This window comes from Erpetoichthys calabaricus, chromosome 5 (genome assembly GCF_900747795.2).
Source record: "Erpetoichthys calabaricus chromosome 5, fErpCal1.3, whole genome shotgun sequence".
NCBI lineage: Eukaryota > Metazoa > Chordata > Cladistia > Polypteriformes > Polypteridae > Erpetoichthys > Erpetoichthys calabaricus.
In genome coordinates this window covers 110579478-110597880 of record NC_041398.2, presented here as the reverse complement: position 1 = coordinate 110597880, position 18403 = coordinate 110579478, and the positions used below count along the sequence as shown (strand labels likewise).

The window sequence follows — 18403 nt, the reverse complement described above, 5'->3', positions numbered from 1 at the left end:
CATTTCTTCACTCTACAGTATCGCTGTATGCTATATACCTCAATTTTTTCACTCTATCTTGTCTTTATTTAAGCTTTGTCTGTCTTTAAGATTTTACAGCCTGTCAGACATAGGTTTACTTGGGTTCATTTTCAATTTGTCTATTAACAGTTTTATGGACATGCTCTAGATGACAGTGAAATTCCTTTCTTCATTGAAGAATGACAAATAACTTGTTTGCCTCCCAGGCTCTGCAATGAGCTGCAAACCTGGAACTTGATACTGGTTGTGTAATGACAGGATTCTGTGTTATGTGGTTAATATGGTGCTCTAAGCCCAATGAACAATGTGAAGAGCACTTTATTATTATTAAAACAGCTTGAAAGTTTAAATAAACTGTCAAAATACTTTTTTGTTTTACCCAAATTAATTCCAATTGTCATTTTTAGAATTAAATTAGCTAGTTTATTTTACCCTTTGCTTCTACCCAGTTTCTAAAAAGGTGCCTAAATGGCAGGAGTTGGCTTGTTGAATGATTGCCAGAAACTATCTAGATGTCCTCTGTGCCCTTCTGCAAGTACTCTTAGGTATAGCAATGTAATTGGATACAATTTTTCATCAGATTAGCCAAGAATATTTTTCATTTTAAAGACCTTAGATAACATTCAATAAACATTCAAAGATCATCAATCAGTCTAATCATTTTGAACTTGGGAAGGAGCTTTTGATTTCAGTAATAAAGCAGTCACTAATTGAATAGATTTAAACCCTTTAGTGATTTGGCTATGAGATGAAAAAAACACCACGTAAAGTAAAAAAGGTAGTATTTCTACTTATTTCAGCTGCTGTATAGCCTTCCTTCCAAATTCAAATTGCATATAGTAAACTCTAATTAGCCCAATTTAGAAACTGCATACAATTAGCTAACAAATCCATGTTCAAAGAAGTTCACTTAACATGATTAATTAAGAGGTGGGATAAAATCATCATTTAATTAGGTTGTTTTTTTTGTTTTCTTTTCTACAGCTTACCTTGGGTTTCCTTCTTGTTTACAACATTATCAGCTTTATGGCGTTTCTGTACAAAAAGAAAAAGTTTTAAAAATTGTTTGTACAAATGTTTGTATATTATATTTCATTTATATTAGGAAGGAAGTAGCTAAGTGCTTTAACGTATATCATAATATCAGTAAGAAATGGGCTAGTCACAAGTAAAGCTTCCCTATTAAATTATTAAGCTACTTGAGCAAGGGAAAGGCACTATTATAAATAAACTGTATTACTATTATGAAATTATGCACAAAGATTTCAATTTTGACATCTTTCATTAGTTAAAATGTTCTGCAGTTAAGATGAAAGGATGCATGCAGACTGTATTTACAGAGTTCCTTATACTAAACAGAAATGCATAACATGAGGGATGTTCAAAAAGTTTCTGCACTTTTTATAACTCTATTTATTAAGAATTTCAAAAACAAATTACATCACTTTTCTACATAGTCACCTTCGTTTGCGATGCAGTTTTCCCAGCGTCATACCAACTTTTTAATGCCAATTACAACTTCTCCCGCCTTCACCGTTTCCAATGAAAACATAAAATTGTGGAAAATTTTTGAATGTCCCTCATATAATAACTATAGCTGCATATATTATAATAACATTAATATAGTGTTAAAATAAGATAGCAATGATTCCATTATTATATAATTATTTTAGATGTTTATTATTGTCATTATTATAATCTAACAGCATAACATTCTCAGATCTGCCTAATCCAATAAGCTTTGTGTGCAAGGCAAAAACCAACCCTGGACCTGGTACTGATTAGTTGCACTATGCACACACTCATGCTTTCTATCATACAAAGTTCAATTCTAATCAACGTTTAACCTAATGTGCATGTCTTTGGGATGTGGGAAGAAAACCAGATTACTGAGAGAAATACTACAAAGTCCAAGCAGAAAGGGAACTGGCTAGGATAACAACTCTGAAGCTGGAAGGCTGCAGTGCTAACCATTAAAAAATTCTGTAGTTCGCCTGTGAGTATATATACACAATGTCCTAGTCTCTAAACAAAGTTGGCCCTTGTGCCAAATTTTTAAACATGTGACATCCCAACTAAATGACAAACTGTTGAATGACATATAATTCAAATATTTGTGAAATTCAGTCAAGATCAAAATGTGGCAAGACGTTTGCTTTTAGCAGAAAACGAGGAGTCAGAAGTGACAGAACAAAGTATGAGGCAGGGCCTTCTGACAGGATCTGCTAAATGCCTGCTACTAGGGGAAAAAAGCACCGTTTTAGCAGGACAATGGTACTATACATAACAGCAAAGCTGCTCTGCACTGGCTTGAAAAGTCAGCAGCTCATTCACTGTCAAATGACTCACATTTGATGCTCAGTGTGATACCAGGTTGGCAGACACTTGTCTGGCAGCAAGGGTGAGCATCACAGTGTGCATATCTGATCAAGGCTGCTCTAAATGGGAGAATATATACAGTATGTAGTGCTGATGTGCATTCAGAAAAATTTCAGTATGAATATTGAAATTGTATTAGTCACATAATTAATAAGTATGCTCTATATGGATTTCAATAAAATGTGAAATTATTAGTAATTTTAACAGGTGTCACACACGTGCGCATGGCAGCAGATAAATGGTTGAAAAAATGACAATTCCACGCCAGACCAGGGGATGGCAGAGTGCACTGATCCTTTCCCTTTTTCCTCTCCTGACCGAACACAGGAAATTCCGCCTAGGCTCGATGATGTCACTTCTGGGCCCAATATCATCACTTCAGGTTCTTGCCCAGATGACATCACTTCTGGTTCTGGCCCAGACACCATCACTTCTGCTTCCTGCCCAGATGATATTATTTTCCCTGCCTGGCTTTAAAACCGCCATGTTTGGTCTGCCTACCAGTTTTGTTTTCAACTGATGTCTGTAAAGCCTTGTAAAAATCAACTCTTCACTTTTGACGGCCAATTTCAAGCATACAGGTGGCTGCCCCAAAATCTTTTTCGGTGTGGTCTGAGTCTTTTTACACACGCAGATTAATTTGTATTCAATGATATTATAAAATAAGAACCAAATTCCAATTATGTAAATGCTTCTAATTTTATTTCTGATGTTGCTGATTTTTTTAACACACCATAACAAAATATGATTTACCTCTAAAGACTGACTAAAAATTACTTAAGACTAAAATTTCAGTCTTAAGAAATCTCATATGTCTTACATTTACTAATGTCAATGGTGAATGCATTTTTCTGTAGGCAAAGGAATGTCATTCCAAAAGTATTTTTTTATTACTAAACATTCATATTTAAGGGCCAATGGGATGATCGCATGTTGTGTAATCAAGAGATAAATACTTGAAATGACACTTTAATCAATAAAAACATTAATAAATACAACTTACATAACCAAAATTGTGAAACCAAGCAATCCAACTATGCCATCAACTGCTGCACTTTTAAAACTATATACAGTGATCCCTCGCTATATCGCGCTTCGCCTTTCGCGGCTTCACTCCATCGCGGATTTTATATGTAAGCATATTTAAATATATATCGCAGATTTTTTGCTGGTTCGCGGATTTCTGCGGACAATGGGTCTTTTAATTTCTGGTACATGCTTCCTCAGTTGGTTTGCCCAGTTGATTTCATACAAGGGATGCTATTGGCAGATGGCTGAGAAGCTAGATTGCTTACTCTTCTCTCTCTCTTGCACTGACTTTCTCTGATCCTGACGTATGGGGATTGAGCAGGGGGGCTGTTCGCACACCTAGACAATACGGACGCTCGTCTAAAAATGCTGAAAGATTATCTTCACGTTGCTATCTTTTGTGCAGCTGCTTCCTGAAACGACATGCTGCACGGTGCTTCGCATACTTAAAAGCTCGAAGGGCACGTATTGATTTTTGACTGAAAAACAAACTCTGTCTCTCTCTATCTCTCTCTCTCTCTCCCTGCTCCTGACGGAGGGGGTGTGAGCTGCCGCCTTCAACAGCTTTGTGCCGCGGTGCTTTGCATACTTAAAAGCCAAACAGCCCTATTGATTTGTTTGCTAGAGATTGTTTTCTCTATCTATGTGACATTCTGTGCTCCTGACACGCACTCCTTTGAAGAGGAAGATATGTTTGCATTCTTTTAATTGTGAGACAGAACTGTCATCTCTGTCTTTATCATGGAGCACAGTTTAAACTTTTGAAAAAGAGACAAATGTTTGTTTGCAGTGTTTGAATAACGTTCCTGTCTCTCTACAACCTCCTGTGTTTCTGCGCAAATCTGTGACCCAAGCATGACAATATAAAAATAACCATATAAACATATGGTTTCTACTTCGCGGATTTTCTTATTTCGCGGGTGGCTCTGGAACGCAACCCCCGCGATGGAGGAGGGATTACTGTATGCAATTTTGGACGAGAAGTACATTTAACATGATACACCAATGTCTCAGTCATAGAACCAAACAATTCCAGATAAAGTGCTTATGCTGTCAGATAACACAAGCACCTTAACCTAAGCAGCTAAGCATACTAATAAACAATGACATATTTTTTTCTTCTTCTGATGTCTGCCACTAAGGTCAATTTATGAAACACTTTAAACTACATCATCAGAGGAAAATCAATGTGCTTATGTATCTCTGTTAGATGTCCAAGATCTTATTATACTGGATTTCTTGCTATTTCAATATCTGCTATGCCACTCTCAATGCAGGTTTAGTTAGCGTTGTGGATATTTAACATGGAACTCTGTGACGGTAACTGTATGAGAGGGGGAGCCAGTTAGACCCACCCTCAACCCTAAAAACTCTCAGTCTCATTTCAGTCTCTAACCCCATCACACTGATACTCTCTATACTTTTCAGCATAATCTTACTTTTATTCATGTCATTTGCCTTTTTTTAATTTGTGTCCGGACAAGCTTATGCTCTTTCAAGTATTCATTTCCATCTGGCATGGTATTTATGTTTCTGCCCAAGACAGATTAGCATGAGGTCAAATCAATTTTGCATTTATGTGTGCATTAACTGTCATATCTGATTGTTTCATAGATGAAAATGTCACTCTTTTTTATGCAAAACTATCAAACTCAACTGCAATGATTAGGGTAAGGACAGGGTATGAATATGTCCAGAGTCAGTGTGCAAAGAAATACAAAGGAGGAGGTTAGTTATACCAAACAACACAGTTAAATGAAGTGAAACAGCCTATTTACTATCTGGTCCTCTAGTCAGTATTTCACACTATTAAGTTATATATAAATAGCATAACAGAGAGTAAGAATTTTATTAATTAATACAGAATTGCAGACAGAACGTTAAAGACTTCAGAAGCACACTGTTTACAGCTGCTGTCTCACTTCTCCAGTGCATTTGAATTGTAGGCCAGACAGTTCATGGTTCATGTGTCAGCACAGGGTTTTACTCCAAGTACTTCAATTTTCCATCCAAATTCCAAAGATTCGCAGAATAGGTTAACTGTCAACTCTAAATTGGCCCTGTATAAGGGTATAGTAATAAAGATGTTTTTTTATGTCGGTTTTGTGTTGTTTTAGAGATTTTGTTTATTATGCAGAATTGATATTTTTGGGGTTTCTAATCATTTTTATTTACGTTGAATAAGTTTAGCTTATTTCTTTGCTTACACAACATTTAAGACACATCACATGAGGGTGAATGTCGCATCCATTGATGCAAGCAAAAGTTACAGTGTAAATAGAGCGGAGGTTCCAGTGTGTGCTAGCCCTCAGTTGGATAGACTGCAAAACACTTTAGTGTAGTTATCTTTCTTTCAAGGATGCCAAGTGCTAGGCTTTGCTTTAGTTTTGAGCTCCTTTTTCCTCTTGACACCTGATTCTGGTTTGCCCCTTGAGTTTTGCTTTCCTGAGTACTTCTTTTGAGTTTTCATTTTGACCTGGCCTGGCTCTTACTATGGTCCAGCACTATTAAACTATAATTAAAACAATAAAGTTAATAAAAGCATTTAAAAATAAAAATATAAAATGCTTACAAGATCCTCTATGATCTCCTTTACTGCTGCTACAATAAGAATGAATAACAGGGGAACCAAGGTGGTATAACGACCTGTTGGTGAAACATCAGGAATTTGCTACAAAAGGAAAAAAAGAAATGAAGGATTTGAATTAAATAAACAATTTTGTTGCACTACTTGAGATGTACTCGATGCACACGAAAAAACACACAAATGGTAAATTAAAGGACAGACCTTAACAGGACATTTCATTTCAGCTGATAAGGGAATGGAATCAAGCTGCCCACTCAGACCGTTAAGAAGCATTCAGATTCACTGAGATAACAGTGCTTTCTTTAGTCTTTTGTTTTTGAGCTTGCATTTCTCCCATATATTACTTTCTTAATTTTGTATTTCAAATGAAGATTTTATTTTGCATACTATGCTCTGAATTCATTATGACATTTTAATCTGAATCAAAGTACAGTAATTGTTAATGGTGACTTATAAGCCTGGTTAATAAGGTCAAACCTTTCAAATATCATTTATGTATTATATACACGAGTGAATTTCCCCTTGGGATTAATAAAGTACCTATCTATCTATCTATCTATCTATACAGTACATACATAACATTAGGCAATCAGCATGATGTAAAAGCAAGGGCATTGCCACCTTGGAGTCACTGTGTGACCCTGAACAAGTCACTTACCCTGCTTGTGTACTACCAGTAAAAATAAACATAAAAACAATAGTATTCTGGTCTTGAAAGTTGACTTAAGTAAATGTACAAAAACATACACTGTATGTACATTGAGTCAAATAAACTACATTAATGGAATACAAATATACAATAATAATAATATAAAGCACTGTTGAAAGCTTTTTTGCCTTGGACACATAAAAAAGCTACACACCTTTAAAATTATTAAACTACATAGAGTACTCTTAATGATTTCTGTCGTCTCATTCAGCAATAAAGAGATTGTAATAAAAAAAAAAATCAATGAGCCCCATATGCAACTGAAATTGTCTACCCAGCCTAGCAGATCTGTGACCAGTTGATGAAATACCAAGAGGTACAGTACATAAAGCAGAATATGCTGGCATTTCGTAAGGTTACACGATCATGATTTGCAATACTTTGCTTCATACATCAGCAGAACTTACCTGAAGAAGTGCAATGAAAAGGAAAAATGCATTTGCTGCCCGCCTGAACTGAGAATAAAGGAATCTTGGCAGGAATGTAAGAACATTGTATTTTGCAGTGCTGAAAGTTGAAAAAAAATACATAATGTTAAAAGTACAGATAATCAATTAAAGCTCTCTTCCTTCTCCTATTAATTTAATGTACCTTCTAAATTTGAATTAATGAGGCATTAAAATAAGGTTAGATGATGAAATCTGACATTTCTTAAGACATCATAATACTGCATTATTTTTTCTTTGGGATCTTGGAAAAAGTCAATTTTTAGTATTGTTAGAAAGTAGCACAGTGCATAGCTCTACTGTATCACATACCCATCATCCTGGGCTTGAATCCCATACCTGGTCATTGTCTATGTGCAGTGTTCATATTGTCCACATTGGCTTTAGTCTTTTCCAACCACATCCCCAAATATTTACAGGTTAGTTTAACTGGAGACTCCAAATTGACACTGTGTGATGGTTAGTGGTCCCTGTGATAAAACTGTGCCCCCTCTAGGGATGTTTACTGCCTTCTACTTAGTACAGCCAAAATTGAGAATGCTATGTTACAAACGATTGGAAAAAAAATCCAAGAATATTCCACCAAAAATATTTTTATATGGTACTTCCAAAAATTTTAATCGTGTGTTTTCTTTCAGAACAAGAGGAAAAAGTATTTGTTATAATACACTCTAATGGAGACCCATACTGTACAACAGCAAACAATGTGAAAAACACCTGTGCAAAAATATGTTAAAACATTATTAACAGTCATTTCTAGGAAAGGCAGAGTTCATAATAAACAAGAAAGGTGCATTCCCAAAATTGTATGCTTTTGAATTGAAGACCTGCCTTTTCACTCGAGAGCCCTATCTTCAACTCAAAAGCACAGAACTGTGGGAAATAACCTTTTTTGTTTAATATAAAAACTGCATAATAGTTTAGTAAAAAAATGCATGCATTTTGTAAGCTAAGTAACATATAAAAAAATACATTATTTTTGGGCGGAGTATTCCTTTAAGACTATTTCTAAACCATATGGAGATACAGTATTATCCAAACAGTACTTATGGCTGTGGATAATAGTACATGTCGGAACCATTGCTAGGCCAGCAAAAGATGGCAGTTAAAATAAAAAAAGCAGAACTGAGAAGTTTTTTTGTTTGTTTGTTTTTTTTAAACCAAAGCACTTGAATGCACCTGCTTTGATTTTAGTACTGCTGGGAGCTGCCTACAACACTGAAATGAAAACATCAGATTCTGAAATGGACAATGGTCAAAGGTTAGAAAGCATCAGGAGAGAGAGACCTCTAACCGGATGGGTCTGACATCTTCATTGTATCCAGGGATTCTAAATGATAATTTTCCAACACCACAAGTAGTAAAATACCAGATTACAGCCTTTCCATGTTAAATTGGATAAAAAGATTTTCTTATTACCATACACATAAACTGACATGCAGTCAACAAGAAGGAATGGTTTGACAAATATAAACAGTATTCATCACTTAAAGGAGGCAGCTGATAGCACTGCTTTAAAATGTATTCTTTATAGCTGTAACTTTAGCTGCCTTGCACTGGCGATTATTAATTATTTTCCTGCTTTTGGCCCAGAGGTGTTAGGTAAGACTTTGGTTCAGGTCAACACTCAGTGGGTCAATAAACAGATGTATTCTGAAATGCATTATTATGAAAATTATTTAATCAATTTTAGTCTCAAACCCCTAAGCAAGTACATAGCCTATAGTGTATGCAAGTGAGGATGTTAGCTCTATGTAGAGCCTCAGTAACATTATAAAATCAGCAAATACTATTAATCTTTTTGGAAGATGTGCGTCTGCATTCAATTTTTTGAACAACTAATTAACACAAGACACAACTGTGTTAGCCTCATTTTAATATCCAGACAAAATTTTAGTTGAGGTACAATATTTAACGTTTACCTGAAACTTACATGAAATTCTGAGCAAGACTATACATTTTAAGGTAAATTTAAATACTAACAAATTTAGCAAATATTATAATTTCATCCATGAGCATAGATATTTTCAATGAGCATACTGATTCTTTGGCTGTAAAGAAAGAAAGGAAAAAGATAAAACAGTGTTCAGCTACAGTATCTGAACTTTAGTTATTAGGTGTGTTAAAGAAGGATTTAAATAAAATGGCAGCCTCAATTGGGTTGCTGAAGACATGAAATAGCCATTTTCCAACCATTTTATTAAGCTGCTTACAATCAAAAAAGAGCCATAGACAGCCAGAGTTCACCCATACAGCATCAGTAGGAAGAAAGAAACCATCCCTGGACAGTATGCCATAACATTCAGCATACCACCATTCTGACTAACTCATTCCTGACCAAATATATAGAGTAACCCGCAATTTAAATAATATAAAAGATGGAGTGATTGGTAGGCAAAGAATGACTGGAGCTACCAGTAGATACTATTGCATTTCTTTATGCATCATTCTTATACATCATTTTCTGTAAAATGCTTCTTAAGTTTTTACAACTGCATTTCAAGAATTTTTCTGTCCTATATGTTCATATTTTACTATATTTATTTTATATTTAGTCAGACAATTTAAATTACAGGCAAAATTGTCCATGAGCATAACTAAAAAGGTTTTATTACGATATTTTGCTGTTTATGGAAACAAACCATTTCCTCAAGAGTGGCATGATTTAAATTGTACACCTAAGCACATTAAATCAAAAACAACATAAAAAGAAATGTGCATAATGCTCCCTGATGAGCAATTTTTTTAAATAAGCATTGTTTTCTTTTTCCGCCTTGGATCAAAGGTTAAGGGATTTTAAGCAGTAAGAGGAAATTGTTATTTACAGGTACCTTAACATTATTTTCTTTCATATTAAAGTTATGCATTCATAAAGCATAATTAAGATATGGATATGCCAAAATACAGATAATTCTATCACAACATAACAAATATCACTGGAATGCCTTTTATGAACCATCAGCGACTGTTAAAACTCTTGTTAGTCTTGCTTTACTAATTAAAGCTGAATATAGCATAAATTCTTGACATTTCCTTTGAAAGCTGAAAGAATAAAGAACACTTGGCTTCCTAAGAAACAGTATTTCATTACTCTCCTTCACTAGACCAATCAATATCTGGATTTCCTGTACAATTAGTTGCTGGTCTTTAGAAGTTTAAAAGAAACAAGATTCTGAAGTGGATGGCTGTGAGCCAAAATCAGATGAATGAGTTTGGTCTTGTGCATTTTATTAGGTGATCTTCCTAATGATTATTAAGATTCCTGAAGCTGAAGGTTTCACCCTGTTTCTGAATATTTTCTTTTATATGCTGGCATGTTTCCAATACAATCCACAGTGAAGAAATACAATATTATTGCTTTTCTTTGTTTTATCTTGTCAGATACCGGAAAGTTAATAAGTACATATTATCCTGCCCACAGGCCAGAAACAGAAAATTAAGATTTCTGTAAGACAGTGTTGTGACTATTCAAATTTTTTAAAACTATAAAAACTGTAAGAACAAATAGTCACACAATTCAAATTGTAATGCATATAATTATAAATGTAATAAATCTGCAGAGTAACAAATTCCATGATAGTCTAGAGCAGTGATTCCCAACGTGTGGTGCACACCCCACTGGGGAGAAATTTGATTTTTTAGGGGACAATTCGAGAATTTAGGTATGTTAAACAATTTATAAAATGAAAAAAAAGAAATTCACTGTTAAAAATGATAAAAAAAATAAACAAATAATTTTTATTTTTATTTTTTACAGAAACATTTATATATTTATATAAACATAGAAGGGATGGTGAAGAACCCTTTATGATTTTACAACCGGCCTGGGTTTTTCTACTTAGAAATCATTTTTACCATTAAAATAATATGAATTGTAACAATGATTATAAACTTTTGCAATATAACAAAAATATAAAATGATCAAAATATTACAGAAAAAGCTGTCATTAAAGTTACTTTATATTTATGAATATCACATCTCTTATTATATGTTTTCAAAACTGTATTTGCTCTATTTTCATATAACTTCATATTATATATATATATTTTTTTAACAATTTCTTAGTGATTTCTTTGTCAGTACTTCAACTATCCTTTCCCTCTTTTGTTTCCATGTTCTTTGGAAGCTTATTTAGACCAAAGTAATGACATTATGGGCTTCCTCCACATGAGTAGGAGTTCACTTTTTGAATAGGTAATAATAAGAATAAGGTATATGTTACAGTGGGGGACACCATGATTGTAGAGAGGCCTAGGTGAGGCATGGCCAAAAACAGGTTGGGAACCACTGGTCTAGAGCATATGCACCCATTAAAACTAAATACAATATGTTAAGATGTCTAAACACTCTCTGCCAGTACTGACAAGCTCTAATGCCTTTACAAGTTGACATATACTCAAATAAGCTGAACAATAAACATCGATAGCAGTTCAAATTTAAATGCTCTCAGAAAAACATATTAAAAACATGAGGAAAATGTAGAGATGTGGTGAACACAGGCAGTTGTCAACACATATATAGACAGACTAAACATAAAAAGGGTCAAGACATTCTTACTGAAATGTATCTGGGACAAAAGGTACAGTACCTTCAAACTAAGACTATGTAAGTAATATTCACTGACTTAAAAAAAGTTGATGTGAGCAGATTTTTTAGTGTGTATAAGTAAACGAGCAGCAGAATTCTGAACATACTGTAATCTATTGATATATTTAGTTGGGAGGCCACATGATACACTCCTCATTATTGAAATAGATGCCTTGCAAGGAAACAAAGTTACACAATCTCCTTAAGTCATGATTATCCTATTTGTTCTGTAGAGAAAAGCCAAGCAAAATGACACCTTTTATTGGCTAACTAGAAAGATTACAATATGCAAGCTTTCGAGGCAACTCAGGCCCCTTCTTCAGGCAAGATGTAATCAGAAGGGGCCTGAGTTGCCTCGAAAGCTTGCATATTGTAATCTTTCTAGTTAGCCAATAAAAGGTGTCATTTTGCTTGGCTTTTCTCTACATTCATAATGGCTAACACGGTACAACACCCTAGTACTATTTGTTCTGGAAAGAGAGGTAAGAGGAACATATCAGAACACGAAAGAGAACAACTCAGAAGCTGAAGGTCAGACATTCTTATAACAATGTGTCAAGATTCCAAATCCTTGTCAGACACTATAACCTGGAACACAGCTGATCAAAAATACCCATCCCCTCAATCGCCTACTTCCAAATAGTTTACTAATAACATCACTCAATTGTATTTCCAAAAGATGAGATGTCCCCATTATTTGGAACCTGATTACACAAATCTGATGATGAATTAATGTATAAATGGATCAAAAGAAGGGGTAAAGTTCAGAAAACAATTCTCCTGGCCAGAGAGTGTAACACAGACATCACTCTGCTAATGAAGTAATTTCCTTGTTTAGATGTCCATTGTACAGAATGAGCGATAGTCCTTGAGATAGTAGAAATATTTTCAATAAATATCTCAGATATAGAAAATTCTGAATAATATATTCTTACTATAAGGTGACATTAAGATAAAATCTCAGTACTTTAAGAGTAGTGTTTCTGTGAAAATCATAAAAACAGAGCTCTTAAAGACAAAGATGGTCCGAATTTCTTGAAATGTTGCCAAAAAAAGCTTCTCCTACAACATTAGGATTGGAAGCTCATTAAATTAACCTTTAGGATGGCTGATGATGACAGACTCTGCTCCCTGGAGACACCACACTGCATATTTGTACTATCCCTAACACAAGAAGCACAATATCAATTATTTCTACTGGTGCCAAACAGTAGGAAAAGCCTCTTTTGAATCCATTCAGTATAGTTACAAAACCAAACAATCCTACCGGCATTGAAATAGTTACCAATGTAATTAAATTCCACTGAACAAAAAATAGCGACAATGTTCTGATTTTACATGGATCTGGAATAGCAGACAATCAAATCTGAGAAAGCAGAAAGATTTCCAAATCAGAAAGATATCTGTGCAAAGCAAGGCGAAATGGACCCAACAAGGACTATTTGAAATTATTATCGAAGATCAGACAACATAGTCAGAAACCAAACAGAAATCTAAAAGTTTGATATATGAAAACATCCATCCATCCATTTTCCAACCCGCTGAATCCGAACAAAGGGTCACGGGGGTCTGCTGGAGCCAATCCCAGCCAACACAGGGCACAAGGCAGGAAACAATCCTGGGCAGGGTGCCAACCCACCGCAGGACACACACAAACACACCCAGCACACACAAGGGCCAATTTAGAATTGCCAGTCCACCTAACCTGCATGTCTTTGGAAGGAAACCGGAGCGCCTGGAGGAAACCCACGCAGACACGGGGAGAACATGCAAACTCCACGCAGGGAGGACCCGGGAAGCGAACCCGGGTCTCTAGGTCTCCCAACTGCGAGGCAGCAGCGCTACCCACTGCGCCACCGTGCCGCCTATATGAAAACATCTTGAACAAATTACATTTAAAATATATTCCTTAATGGTAATGAATTAAATTGAATAATTCTCCAGTTTTATATAAAGCCTTTAACAACTAAAGTTATATCCATCATTGTGTAAAGTGAAGAAATACTTTTTTTATTAATTTATTTTCATTTTCAAAAACAAGAATATTTAATTGGCATGATACTCAATCAAACAAATAATAATAATTTAACATATACTAGAAATGACTACAAAATAAACAGAGAGAAAGAAAGAAACAAACAAACAAACAAATAAACAAACAAACAAACAAAACAGAATCCAACCCCCACCCAAAAATACTACAATATTAAATGTGGAGTGACATTAAGTGGATCCCCTATTATTGCCTGTGACATTGGACAGTATCGTTGCAGTTTAAAACATCTTCTGAAGCCACCCTTCCATTTCTGAGTCCTGGGAAGTTACAAGCCATAAGACTGAAAATAAACAGGATAGACAGCAAACAAACACAGGGCATACTCAGGCACAGGAGAGACACATGATACCTGTGCCCATGTCATCTTCAAACCTTAATTCAACAGAGTCACAAAGAGTCACAAAGAACTGGAGGTTGTCTTGGCAATGTCAGCTTTAGCGTTGTACAAGGCTCCAGTCCATGTCAGGCATCTTACTCACGCAAACATCCACACTCACACTGGGCCAATCTGGCATCCCCAATCAACCTAACCTACACTGTACATCTATGGGGATGTAGAAGGAAAATCTAAGAACCCGGAGGAAAACCTAAGGATTGAATGTGCCAATTCCGTACCGACAGTGGGCTAGCACAGGAGTCACACCAGTAAGAAGACTGCTTTAGGCTATAGCATTTAAATAAAAAAAAATGATAAAAGTAACACTAAAATTCTACCTTGTGTTTTACCTTATATTACATGACTGCTTTGTTACATATATTTTTGAAACTAAACCTAGTTAGGCAGTATGTAATGTAATCCAGGATAGGGGACCAGTCCACTAAAGATAGGGTTACTAGATGTCCAATTTTTCAGAGTGCAGTCATAGATTTCTTGCCCAGTTTTGTTATCCTGATTTATTTTAAAAAAAATCCTGATTTTTCCCTTATTTTGAAAATGAGTAATTTCTCTGGTCATCGGAAAAGCACTAGGCAAGTCGTTGTGGAAAGAGCACTTTGGAGCATACATCTTTCAATACATTGAAGTTATTGATAATTTGTTTCAAAACAGGCAATATCAGACCAATCAGATATTTCGTATTTATGAAGTGGAAACTGTGCAAGTGTGATTTCCAGGTGCTTAGTTCTAAGATGGCTTGCTTTGGCCATTTGCTTAATCCATCGAGTGGACTATGCGTTTCTGTCTGTTTAATAACTTCAAAGAGAATTTAAATTTCTAAAGAAAGATATATTTGGTTCTGAGAACAACAAACTGATATGCCAAACATGTGGAAGTAGACTTTCTATTCCCAGTGGAGAACACAGAGATATTGTTCAGCATATTAATACCGAAAAGGACAATACCAAAAAGAGTAAGTGTTTCACGTTAGGCCATGACTTGAATCTGACACAATTTATGCAAGTGTAGAGCTGTTAGTATATTATTCAGCAACATAAATAAAAGGGATTTCTGTATGTGCAAGCAGTGGTTATAGATAGCATTGTAATATAGCAATATGCACCCAGCAATTGCACTGTTATTTAAAGTACAAACATAATAAAGTGCCTGATTATATGAGTGGTTTTGAACACTGTATTTTTCATTTTTATTCTTTAAATTTGTTGTGTATTTTAGCTGTGTAGATGTTTTTGTATACAGCATTGTAACAGTGCAATGCCGCCAGTCCCCACTCCCCAATAATCCCCTCATTTACCCAGAGGGACTTTCCTGGATACTTTTATAGACAATCTGGTCACCCTAGTTAAACAGCACAATAATTAACAATATGACAATTGCGAGTTATCAGTTAACCTAACATGCATGCTTGGATATGTCCTTTTACATAATAATAAATGTTATGAGATCTTTATTCAAAACTGTTGGTAGATAAAAAGGGACAGAAGGAGCATATTTAAAGGCACAGCAGGAGTTTAAACAGACTGCAAAAGTCTCCAGTTACTCATGTGGGCTTTTCTTTTTCAAAACATCTTGTACTACCCACTCTCCTTTTTCAGTTCTGTGCTATGACCTAGCTGTCCAAGGCAATTCCATGCCAGCCAGAAAAACTTGTTTGTTGTTGAAACCTTTGGGTAATTGGGAAACCAATGAAGAAATCAGAAAGGCGTACCAAGGACAACCTAATAAAGGGCTGCAATAAAAACCCAGGGAACTGAATCTAGTTAAGAAGGTATACCGCTTTGATAAGGACTACTCACTCTTTTTGGTTACAGAATCCTGGGGGAACATGTAAAAGCAGTAGGGATGTGGAAAAAAATCGATTCATTTACAAACTGCAATTTTGAAGTATGGAAAAAAAAAATGCTGACATTCTAGTCAACAAAATGAAACCATGTGTAACCACATATATAAACCATACTAAGCGATTAATTTTAATTACTATACACAGTTAAATATAAGTTGATAACAGTTTATTGACGTAGTTATTGTAATTGGAATGCATAGTACAAACATTCACTCATGCTGCTGCAATAATGTTCATACGTGGTTGCTGCAAATGGACACATTTTGCTCACGGAGCACATGCTCTGAAAACAGTGCAAAATGAAAACATAAACTATTCAAGGTTGTTGTCAGATTTAATGCAGCACCATGCAATCTAAATTTTAACCCTGCACTCTCTTTGAATTGCACAAAGTAAATGGAGAACATAAGATCACTACAGCCATATAGAAAGTTGCCACAGTAAAGTGAATTATTGTAGTAATACCACTAATATTCATGCAGCATCTCATTCGACAACACCCAGATATAAGCTCTGATGGCACTAAGTCCACAGCTATGCCAAGTAAGCAGCAAGCTCTGGATACAATATTAAATATATTCCCCAGTAGCTGTGATAAGGCAAAACAGATAATGAAGTCCATTAAATATTTTATTTGTAAAGACCTTTGTCCATACACTGTACTTGAGAATGCAGGATGATACATGCTCTTGAGCTGAGGTAAGTTATTCCATTGCAATACTTTTTCTCAAATGCAGCAATTCTTGAATTATACAAATCAGAATTAAGACAGTTACTCGGGAAAGCATAAAGAGTGGCCCTGACGTGTGATTCATGGACTTCGAGAGGCACACAGTGTTGTGTTACAGTAACATCACATCATATAATGAAGAAGGGTGCTTATCCTCTTATGTCCTACAAACCTTAGTGATGCATGAAAGTCATACTGGGGCTAAAATGGCCAAGCTGTTTTGCACTGTCAATTAAGAATGGGGAACGTAAGAAAAAGGGTCAGTGTTAGTTCATGATAACATGGCAAATATACTTGCTGCAGCTCAGGTGGCCAGCTTTCCTCATGTTAAATTCTATGCGCACGCAATAAACTTGGCGGCTCAGCACGTACTTATACTACCAGCTGTTGCGCAGCTCCTAGGAAGAATAAGATGTGTCACTCATTTCTTCCACAGCATAGGCTGGGATGTGCCAACCCAGTGGAACTGCCAGTGTGAAATTTCATCAATCTATACAATTCTATTGTTATGGATACAGTTATGAAATTTACAATGAAAAAACACTTTCAATTTAAAATATAAATTTAATTGTATGACTCACAATGACTTGAAAATATGAAGTTGGAGAGAAATTCTCTTTTCAATAAAAAAAAAATAAATCACAACATTGAATTGAAATACATACACAATCGCAATACTTTAAAAATCTCAAAATATATCGAATTGGCAGGCAAAACCTGTTGTAATAATGAATGGAGAGATATCTCCTGATTCCTACCTTAAAAGGCAGTATGTTATCTTCCTCAGAAGAAATAAGAACTTTACCTGAGGGATGACTAATGGCACTCCACAAGAAGATACAGAATTGAAACACGGACTTTGTTGTTTAAGTCCTGATTTAAATATCCATAATAAAAGCTTTGGTTTCATGAATTGATCTTTTTCAAGAATGAATAGTGAACATGATATATATTGTATGTTTCAAAATCCACGTTCTTACATATAAAACTTTAAACAGCCAAAGCTTGGCTTACTTATCTGAATTTATCATTATATACAAACCAGAGTGTACATTAAGATCTCAAGATGATGGCACATTAAAGGTTCCAAGAATTAATAACATAACAGTGGGGAGGTCCATCCATTTCTTTATGAGATTATATTAATTAGGGCTACACAAAATCAAAGAATATCCCAGAACTAATTACTTGAAGATAAGAACATGTTCTGAATGAGAGACATAGTGAGCCAGCCATCCACCTACACACACACTCTAGAATTAATGATCAATCTGAAACAAATTTCACAAAGAAAATGTATACTAAGATCAAGGACAGCACACAAAACCCTGATGAAAACCGAACCCCCATGGACCCAAGATTTAGGGCATGGCTATCTATCTGAATCTATTTTAAATTTATTAAACAACTTTAAATACAGCAGTTAAGGTTACACTAATGGGCATTCACATCTAAAACTCTTTTTTTTTTGATTGAGCTGATTTGCATCTGTATTTGACAAGGCAAAAGCCATAAAAAGAGATATCCATCGTTTCATTTTCTAATTTACTTATCCAAACTGGTTCAGACACAGTTGGCCCCTATTCCAGCAGCACAGGGAACCAAGCTACTGCCTACT

The 18403-nt window shown here is 35.2% G+C and overlaps 2 protein-coding genes across 2 annotated transcripts in view; one reads left to right on the top strand and one right to left on the bottom strand.

The window, feature by feature from the left end:
- The window catches only part of slc30a9 (solute carrier family 30 member 9), a 990624-nt gene that overhangs the window by 516006 nt on the left and 456215 nt on the right, over positions 1-18403 (top strand). The gene's annotated exons all lie outside the window — the stretch shown is intronic.
- Positions 1-18403, bottom strand: part of atp8a1 (ATPase phospholipid transporting 8A1) — a 338290-nt gene that overhangs the window by 222313 nt on the left and 97574 nt on the right. The window contains 3 exon segments of the mRNA XM_051928331.1: positions 1011-1056; positions 6002-6100; positions 7133-7232. Of these exon segments, the coding sequence (XP_051784291.1) occupies positions 1011-1056; positions 6002-6100; positions 7133-7232 (245 nt within the window).